Source organism: Notechis scutatus, chromosome Z, assembly GCF_049901735.1.
Source record: "Notechis scutatus isolate UNSWTSFEM ecotype Mainland chromosome Z, rNotScu1.2, whole genome shotgun sequence".
NCBI classification, from domain to species: domain Eukaryota; kingdom Metazoa; phylum Chordata; class Lepidosauria; order Squamata; family Elapidae; genus Notechis; species Notechis scutatus.
Window position 1 is genome coordinate 82,124,647 of NC_142025.1, and position 10,438 is coordinate 82,135,084.

General features: G+C 39.7%; 1 protein-coding gene across 1 annotated transcript in view; it reads right to left on the reverse strand.

Annotated features, from left to right (window-relative positions):
• Window positions 1-10,438, reverse strand: part of UBA6 (ubiquitin like modifier activating enzyme 6) — an 84,867-nt gene that overhangs the window by 73,864 nt on the left and 565 nt on the right. The window contains exons 2-3 of the mRNA XM_087945835.1: window positions 1,823-1,882; window positions 442-536 (exon numbers count right to left, since the gene is read on the reverse strand). Of these exons, the coding sequence (XP_087801961.1) occupies window positions 442-536; window positions 1,823-1,863 (136 nt within the window). The 5' untranslated portion in view covers window positions 1,864-1,882. The remainder of the gene's footprint in view (window positions 1-441; window positions 537-1,822; window positions 1,883-10,438) is intronic.

A 10,438-nucleotide genomic window follows, 5' to 3' on the forward strand; every position in this document is an offset into this window, starting at 1 on the left:
AGCTTGCCTGCACAGAACTCTGTAACGCTGCTCCCAACGTTGCAGGAAAGAGAGCCCTGCTCTCCTGGAAGAGCAGCTGCCCTGGGAGCTGCTTGAAGCGACGAAAAAAGTACTGAAGATCGCTGGTAAGTGCTCTCTAACAGAAACGCTTTCAGAAACACAGCTACTGACTGAAAGGAGCTGAGTCAAAAGCTAGGGTCTCTCCCGGGGGCTGGCTTTTATATCTTAGTACAGATTCAGCTAAATGACGTCATAGGAAGGAGTCAACCCATCCTGGGCTCTCGATGCAGCATGGAGGAGAATTACAAAAAGTGACATCTTGTAATTCATGTAATAAATTTTTCCCAATTAAAAAAAAAAGCATAGGGAAAAAAGTTTATGTTGTTTATATTTTACTTGCTTTACAGGCTCTGGACAACTTAAAAAATTTCATTCACTTACCAATTTCCACTCCGAGCCCACCCATTCCACTTAGGAATACATGAGACTGAGCCATCTTGTGCATTGCTGTATCTCCAAGAACATATCTCTGCCGACTACATGCAAGTATTAAAAGAAAATCATTAATAATTATAATAACAGCATAAAGTAGTGCAATTTGCAAAATCTCTCACTTGTGCCAACTTCACAGAAGACAAAAATTTGATCTCAACAAATAACTTTTTACAAATTTTGGATATTATGCAATTTCTTAGAGAAATTAATATAGCATCCTATAATAATTTCAAAAGAACTTAATCGTGACCTTGCAAAAGTGCTGCAGCTGCCAAAAATACAGTCCTGGAATGCATCAACAGAGGAAAAATATCAACATAGAAGAAATGATAATACTAGCCTTGAAATACTGTGGCATGTTACAAAAAAAAAAAAAGCTTGAGACCCTAGAAAATGTGCAGAAAAGAGCAACAAAAATAATGAAGAGCCTGGAGTGTAAATCATATGAATGGCTGAGGGAAGTAGGTATGTCTAGCCTATTGAAGAGAAGGATTGGGGGGGGGGGCATGATCATTGTCTTCTATTAAGTGCCCTGATGGGCTGTCACAGAGAAAAGAATGACCTATTTTCCAAAGCCTGTGAGGGCAGAACAATTAGTAATGGGTGGAAGATTATTAAAGAGAGATACAACTTAGAAGTAAGGAGAAATTTTCTGACGATGAGAACAGTTAATCAATGGTTCCATTGCCTCCCAGAGTTCTGGGAGCTCCATCACTGGAAGTTTGACTGGGATGGTGGTATAAGGCTCTTGCCTTGAGCAGTCAGCTCCCTTCCAGTCCTATGTTCTATAACCTGCAGTCTTACACATCAGCAAGATGTTTATGTTTCGCTAACAATTTAAGCACTTTCTTCATTTCAATCAATATTGCTATGGCCTACAAATAGTGGGATTCCTTGGTTGTACATCTCTGGCTCTAGCCCTATGAAAGAAATGAGGTAATGCTCAAGTGTGAAAGTTCATAACATTAATTTAGTTTGGAATAAAACAGCATATATATGCTCATAATCTCCTAAATACAGTCAACATATCCCGGGGAGGGGACTTTCAACAGAAATTAGAAATTCTACGCAGAAAATGGATTATTAAAATAGAGAAAAGAGAACTATAAAACAATTCCATGGCACAGTTTTAAGAAGAAACATTTCAAAGAAATAACATTCTTTAAGCTGAGCTTAAAGTGCATGTTAATAAAATAAAGTTTATGATAGAAACAGTCTTACATTTATATTTAAATTCACTGTATAATCAAAAAAGTTTACTTGATATTAAAACTTAAATATTATCTATAGTTTATTAAAACAAATTAAACTTTTGTTAAACACTTACCTATACAAAGCATCATCAATCTCCATTGAATCTGCTGCCATTACTAAACACTTGCTTGGACTGGAAACAAAAAGACAATAGTTATTTTGCCAACAGATGACCTCCTACAATTTATGCTATTTCCTCAAGTGAGCAAATATCTATAAATGTATGAACTAAATAATTCACTGCTGAAACAAAAAGGTAACAGTTAAGGCTCTGAATGCCTTTGTTTTGCAACTCTATCAATATGGGAGTAGAGACTAAAATTTCCTTTTAAACATGCAATATGCGTGTTAGCAGATTATGAAGCAGTCACATAGGCTTTGATGAAAATATGGCTGCTTTACAGATTTAAAGAGACATGCTCTTTGAATTCTGTTTTGCACATCTTGCACATCCCTAAATTATGATTACTGTACATTCACTACATAAATAAAAATGAATAATTAAAAAATATATGTACCTTTAACTCCTTTTTACACAGATCTAAAAGTTTTTAATTAAATTTGTAATTACTGAATATGGAAATAAAAATAAGTCAAATTGTGGGTAAAGGAATTCATTACTTGTCAAAATTCCAAGTTTATTCCACAGAAATAAAGAAAAGTGTTATACACAGCTATTTGTTTTGCATAATTAGATATTTTTGTAAAATCAACAGTCGTCTATGGAGCAACCATATACAGCATTAATATTTTCCCATTTTCACTCAGAACTTGAGGATTCTTTAACAAATAACAATTGGTAAGTGCCATTATAGGCCATTATTATAATAAATGTAATTCTAAAAGCTATATTGCCTGTATATTACATTATACTTGAAATTTTCAATGTGAATTTTCAATTTCTGCTCAATTTCTGTCATATTTCATATTAGATCTGGCAGTAAATCTCCTTCCTATAAACTCTGCATTCAATAGCTATCCACAGAAGAATCTAGCATAGTTCGAATAGTTTTTACTATACAAAATATGATATATATGCACAATTCATCAGTTTACTGTAGAGGACAGGAATAAAGCTTTATTTACCTACAAAACAAGAGTTTGAAGTCTAGGCCTTTCTCTTCTATATTTTCAAATAAACAGATTCCAAACCATTCATTTCTTTTCATGAAGTTTGATCCCTTTTTGTATTTTCAAAATAGTTCTGTCTAATCTTAGCTCCTCCTAGTCAACTTCAATCCTTATACCAATCCTTTACCATCTTTCTTCCCACCTGGACTTGGATATGTCAAACATATTGTCCTGCCTTACAATTGAAGAGAATGAAGGGGAGTACTATCCCCTTCTTTCATTTCCATCATTGTCATAAACAGAAACAAAGTCTCCTTTCTTTTAAAGCAGGGGTCCCCAACCATCGTCCACGGACCGGTACCGGTCCGTGGAACAAATCCTACCGGGTCGCTGGTTTGTTGGCGCCGTATCTTGTTTTGATGAAAAAGTGCTTCGGTGAGCTTTTCCGGAAAAAGCTCACCGGAAGCACTTTTTCATCAAAACAAGATGGCGGCGCCCAGCTGATGCCGGTACTGGGCCGCAGCATAAAAAAGGTTGGGGACCACTGTTTTAAAGTATTCTACCCACCCTCTCCACTAGAACTCTCAGAAGGAAGTTTCTATTAATTCTTCGGCAATAGAACTTTCTTCTTTTCTGACCTGTTTGTCATTCCCTTCATGACAAGAATGTGAACTTCAATTTTTTCTACTTCTTTACTTCTCCCAGTCCAAAACTTTCCCATCAGGTAAACTATCTGATTAATCTTACAATACCCCCTTTTCACATCCCAACCAGGTCCTTTCTTTCTCAGAATAAACACTGCTGGCAAGGAGGAATGTGTAGCCAAACACATGGTTTGGGCTTATGAAGATATGCAAATGGAATTACTGAAGAAAGTGCAGGGCACATTTCTTTCTTTCTATAATATGAATCTGAGTAGTCCTTCCAATTAATCCTATATCAAAATATCTTCTACCTTGAATTTTATCTCACCATTACTCCAGGATAGATGGATAGAGTATAAATAAAAAAGGATCCCATACAATGTTATATTCCCATTCAATGGTAGCTGGATTTATTTTGACTGTGTCTAAAATCTGCAAGCAAAAAACTGAAGGACTGATTTGTGCAATTACAAGGAACGGGCCAATACATCTAGCTTCTTAGATAGGGATTCCCAATCCCGGGCTATTGATCAATACCAGTCCAAGGCCTGTTAGAAACTAAGCCATGCAAGCAATAGGTAAGCAAGCAAAGTTTCATGTGCTCATGGCAGAGGATCTCAGTTACATTTGCAATCATACTGCCTCACTCCCCCAGTCTATGGAAAAAATGTTTTCCATGAAACTGATCCCTGGTGCCAGAAAGGTTGGGGACTGCTGCCTTAGACTACTCCAAAAAGTGAAGAAATCTGGTAGAAAATAACTTCCTGGTGATATCACTCAGCACAGCAATTATAAAAAAAATCTAAAAATAAACCATGATCTTTGAGGAAGTAGCAAATAGTTTGCAGTTCCTGGAGAAAAAAAGGGAGACATTGGAGTGTAGGAGGGTAACAGACGCAGAAGAAAACTTTAACTAGCCTGAAATAGCAATATTTTAGTAAAATCTCCAACTGAATAAGGAAACTAAATAAGAAAACTTAGCCTTAGATAACAATCTCTACACACATAGCATTTAACCTCTTATAACCAACACAAAGATAAAAGGTGCTGCCTTGTTTTTCCTGGAATAACACTGGAGCTGCCACTCATGGTCTGGCTGATTGGATGAATCCCAGTTTCAAGTTCTTGTCAATAGAAGCATGCAACTCATAAAGCTCATGTGGAGTTATCGAATAGATTTTTGGCTTAGGGAGTTCTGCCCCAGGGAGAATTTCTGTACCACAGTTCATGGGGCAATGGAGCAGGAGTGTATTGGAACCCCTTTCACCGAACGCGGTCAGATTTTTAAGAGCCCCCTCCTCCAATTCACAAGAGGGTTATACCTATGGATCCAAGTCTCTCCAACCTGGGTGCTACTATAAAACTCAAAAGTTCTTTGTGGCTCCCTATCCTCATTTCCACAGGTTCTGTTATGAAGTGAGCTGCCCTCCCTTGCTACCAACCCATCCAATTGGCAGAAGGCTAGGGACACCTCCAGTCTCCTCAGTCTCAGTCCCAATTTCTCCACAACCTCTGGACTAACCACACAACTGATGCAGCCCAAGTCCAATACAGCCAACATTCTCTCCTGGGTGCCTGACACAGGCACTACTAGTGCCACTGGTACGATCACAGGGGTCACATGTCAACCTACCAGGGGGCCATTATTGGAGTCGGATTTGCTCAAATTCCCAGCCCCTCCTCCAGAAGATAGGCTGAAGATACAGAAAGTTTTTGACAGACTTGAACATTGGGCACTATCTAACAAAATGAAATTCAATGGTGAAAAAAGTAAGGTTCTACATTTAGGCAAGAAAAACAAAATGCACAGGTACAGTGTGGTACCTTGCTCAACAGTAGTAACTATGAGAGGGATCTTGGAGTCCTAGTGAACAACCATTTAAATACGAGCCAGCAGTGTGCAGAAGTGTTAATACCACTTGATAATGCCTTGGTAAGGCCACACTTGAAATACTGCATCCAGTTTTGGTCACCACAATATAAATAAGATGTGGAGACTCTAGACAGAGTACACAGAAGAGCAACAAAGATGATTAGGGGACTGGAGGCTAAAACATATGAAGAACGGCTGCAGGAACTCGGTATGTCTAGTTTGATGAAAAGAAGGACTAGGTGTGACATAATAGCAGTATTCCAATTTCTCAAGGGTTGCCACAAAGAAGTGGGAGTCAAGCTATTCTCCAAAGCACTTGAAGGCAGGACAAGAACCAATGAGTGGAAACTAAGCAAGGAGAGAAGCAACTTAGAACTAAGGAGAAGTTCCTGACAGTGAGAACAATTAATCAGTGGAACAACTTGCCTCCAGAAGTTGTAAATGCCAACATTGGAAGCTTTTAAGAAGAGATTGGATAACCATTTGTCTGAAATGGTGTAGGGTTTCCTGTCTAAATAGAGGATTGGACTAGAAGACCTTCAAGATCTCTTACAACTCTTCTGTTCTGTTCTATTATTCTATTCTATTCTATTCTATTCTATTCTATTCTATTCTATTCTATTCTATTCTATTCTATTCTATTCTATTCTTCTATTCTATTCTATTCCTGGAAAGGAGAGGCAAACTTGATGACCTTCAACCCTTTCAAGGCTGTTTCATGGAGCCTCTGTGATCCCTTTGCAACTTTCCTACCCCCTGCGGTTGCATACTTGGGGCCAGGTTTGATGGAGCGGCAATCAGCTGCTCAATGCCCTTCTTTTCCACACTTGAAGCATGCTGTGGATCGCTGCTTGGGTGTTGGGCCTCCCTTGGCCACTCTTAGAGGTTCTTTGTGAGCAGGAGATGAGGACTTGCTCTAGCTGTGACCAGCTCCGGGCCATTCCCTGGCCAAGTCTATTTCCACCATCTTCAGTGCATATCATGACCATGACCATGAAATCACACATCCTTCACCCTTCACACATTGAACCAGAAACCCCCGACACCACACCAACACTGAACTATACAGCAGAATTCAAAAGATTTACTGCCCTGGGATAGAAGCTGTACGTACATTAACCAGTACGTACCAGTACTGAAGATCTCAGGGGGGAGGCAAGATGCAGCTGTGGTAGACTTCATTGTTTAGCCCATCTTTGATGCATTCAACCAAGATCTCCTCAGGCCACGTGGCCAGCTTACAGGCCAGCTCATGGAATTCCTGGGTGTGCTCTGCAACTGATCACCTCCCTTGGGTAATGGTTTTCATCTGGGTTCTGGCTTACGCTCTGCCAGAGGGTCCTAAAACCACCGGCAGAGTATTACCATAAACTGGTCATAGTTTCTTAGTTGGGGGGCCTTATTGTTGTGAAGTGAAACCATCCATTCTGCTGTGGCTCCTTCAAGGACCATTGTGACACATCTCACTTTGGCAGTTTCCAATCCCAATTCACCCCTTTCCCCTGCATATAATTTCAGACTTGAGTTAGGAAGAATCCCAATGACTTGGGATCCATCTCCCCCCACCCCCCAAATTTCCACCCCAATGGCAGCACTTGAACAGTCCGTCTCCTTCAGGAGGTAGTTCCCCCAGCCTCAGCTGCAAGTGCGCAGCTGCTAGTGGCTGCAGCTGGCATCACCCTCTGTGGGCAATGTAGGCAAGGCAAGTTCTGAATAAAATCTGCACAAAGGTGACACATTGAAAGTCATCTCCAAAGCCCTCCCCACAGGTCCCAGCCCATAAGGATAAATCAATGTCCAATATGATGTTATTGGAAACCTCTTCAGCAGATGCTGGATGCCTTCAGAGGCCCAGGACTGTCAGCCTTGGAAAATTCTAAACACTCCATTGATGGGTAGCAAACCTCCCTTCCAATTCTCACAGGAACACTTCACACCAGCTCATTTCTCCTTCCCAAATGCCAATTCCTCTCTCCCCATTACTATGGCAGCCATGGGCAAGCAAGCTGCAAAATGCATGCTGGAGATCTGGCTGACACTAGAATTGCACTAGTGGTCAACCTGGAGACACAGGTCTACCATGGGGACCGTGCACATGATGTTGCTCACAAGGGCAACCAGGAGAGGGTCGAGGATTGGGGGGGGGGAGCATTGGAGAGAACCCAGGGTAAAGTTGACTTCCCAAAAAGGGAAATACCGTAATCTGGGTGATATCTGGTTTATTCTCTAAACAGGTGCATTTTGCACCATACCAAAAAATCTTCTCCACTCACACCTTAGCTAAATTGTACATGTAGTATTTATATAGACTGTATGGAACCCCAGAGAAAATTACATCGTATCGCAGACTCCAATTCACTTTGTAATACCTAAAACTTTTAGGGACCCCCAGGCACTTAGCTCCTCCCATCATTCTGAAACAGATAGGACCTGTAAACATATGAATGAGGTTGTAGAACAATACCCCAGATGCTACATTAACTACCAGCAGGATGACCTTTTTACTGAAGTGGTTTACAATAACTTATACGTAGTAGCAGTGGATTCACTCCTTTCAAAGTAGCCACTGGGCAGGACTTTGTATCTATTCCTGAGTAATCCCAGGCTACCTCTCAAATTGCATCCTTAAAAGAGTGAATTCACAACTACAAAACACCTGGCCTGTAGTTTGGAGGAGGCAAAGAAATCATATAAAAACAGGCTGATAAGAAATGCTCCAAACCCAAAAACTTTAAAATTGGAGAAAGATATCTGCAATCTAGACAACCCTTGGAAAACTGGGTACAAAATATGTTGGCTCTTTCCCAATAAAAAGAGTTATTACTCTGGAAACTGTTGAACTCAAACTCCCAAAAACCCTCAGACTTGTTCACCTGGTGTTTCACTGCAGCCTCCTAAAACCAGCACTTCTACTCTATGCCCACCTCCTATCCTATAATGATTGAAGGGCAGCAGAGTTTTGACGTCAAAGACATTTTGGATTCATGCACATACTGAGGGAAAACACAATACCTAGTGGCACAGGACTTCCCACCTTCCAAAATTGAATGGGTGGATTCAAAACAGATCAAGTGTTCTAGATTACTTAAGAGGTTCCATTAACAATACTCGGACAAACCTTATTGAACATTAACTAACTATGCATTCGTATTTGTTTCTCCTCTTTCCCTCTTGTCTCTCCTCTTCAGGATTAATGGCTCTGAAATGGGGACCAGTATGTCAGTTCTGCGATCTTCGGCTTGGCGTCTAGCTTACAGCCTGCCATCAAGTGTTAGAAAGAAGGGGAAAAAGAGCAAATGGGCAATAAAGATATATGGCAAAAGTATATATGCCAATCTTTAAGGTCATGTAGCTTGGAAAAGAATGTGGATTGCTCCAAACATCCCAGCAGTTCTCAAAACACTTATGTGGCTCACCATTGGCCGAAAATGAACTGGTCAGGGGTGGGAGGCTGTGATGAAGGATAAAAGTTTGTAACCTTTTTCATAGGAACTTTAGTTCTAGCTTGCTTTTACTGCAGCCAGTAATCCTTACTAAAAGAACCCATCGCTTCAATTAAATGAAGTTGAGGATCTTTCTTACCTAAGGACCTAGCTAGGACAGGTCTGACAGATAACTTTATTCAGCAGTAAAAGTTTCCTTTTCTTTTGTTCATTTGATTTCAGACAGAGTACAACTGGAGCTTAGCATACAATACGTGAAATATGCCTTCCAAAAACATCCAATGAATTAAGTCGCTCTTTCAGAAATCAGATGACTGGACAAGCAATGATTTGAGAAAACTTGTTAAATAGATTATAAATTTGAGAGCAAATGGGATGCCATCACAATGAATGAAACAAATAGTCCTAGAAAAAATATAGTTCATTAATTATATCCATAAATCTCCAATTCCTTGTGGATATGTTTATATATTTACTTAGGGTTTTATATGGCCTTAATTTCCATATCATCAACTTCAGTTTTGTACTTTCTAAATCAGGGAAGAGTAGTATCTTACTACAGTACTATGACTGCAGCCAGCAACAGCGCATCAGAGATTCATTTTCTCCATTCAAACCTCAACCTGATAAGGGACATACTGATACTTCATTTGATTCAAGGTCTCTGGCACAAACAACAGACTGATGAGTCTCTGATGTGCACAAATTATATCTGATTGATTTCTAGCAATCGGACCTAAAAATTATATCCTTAATTACTAGCAATCCCTAAAAACATCACAAATTAATACTATTCATATGGATTTAAAGAGACAATTCTGTATCTATTAACATTAACCTGCTTTAATTGCATTACATATTTTTGTTAACTCTCTTTGCCCACAATTGCAGTCTAATTACTCCATTCAATGCTAAACTGCTTCAACAATCACACCTGGAAACCAAAAGCAAATAGCAACTAATTTGCTATAAATGTTATCTCTTAATGCTTTTTATATGTCCATTCTCTCATCCTTTGTTCCTAAAATCCTCTATTGAACAACTTGGTTTAACTAAAAGACACCAACACTTTTAAAGTGAGATGACTGAAGTCTCCTTTTAACCTAGGTTGTTTTCTTTTGTTCCCCCTCCTCTTTGTTATCTTGCCATCTCCATCCTTCCTTATGCTTCTTCTGTTTCTACTGTCTTGTTTTTCGTGTTTCAAATAATTTGTTGGGACTTGGTGGCACCTAAATAATAAATATTAGGTTAGATATTAGAAAGTTCATAGTACTGAATATGACAGTGATAATCTTCGGGAATAAAGGAAAATAAATAAAATAGAGTCATAAATCTTCACAGAATTGATCTGAGCGCGCATAATCGAGTGATATCTTTCCATTGGAAGAATGGCATCACTCTGTGATATGGATTTTCCTTTCATAACCACGTGCATTGTTTCAGTCTGAACAAGCGAAAATCTGGAGTGCACGTGGGGTCAAAGCTGGAAGGAAATGACAGTTAAGGTCAGCGCTGCGGCGCACGCGTTAATCCATACACGCTATGCCGATTACTGTCCAATGTTCCCCTATCTCGGTGGAGTATTTCTCTGCCTATGCGTCGTTATGGGCGATACCGAGCACTGGGGCGTTTCTTTTCCTTTTCCTTCCCTTCGGCCT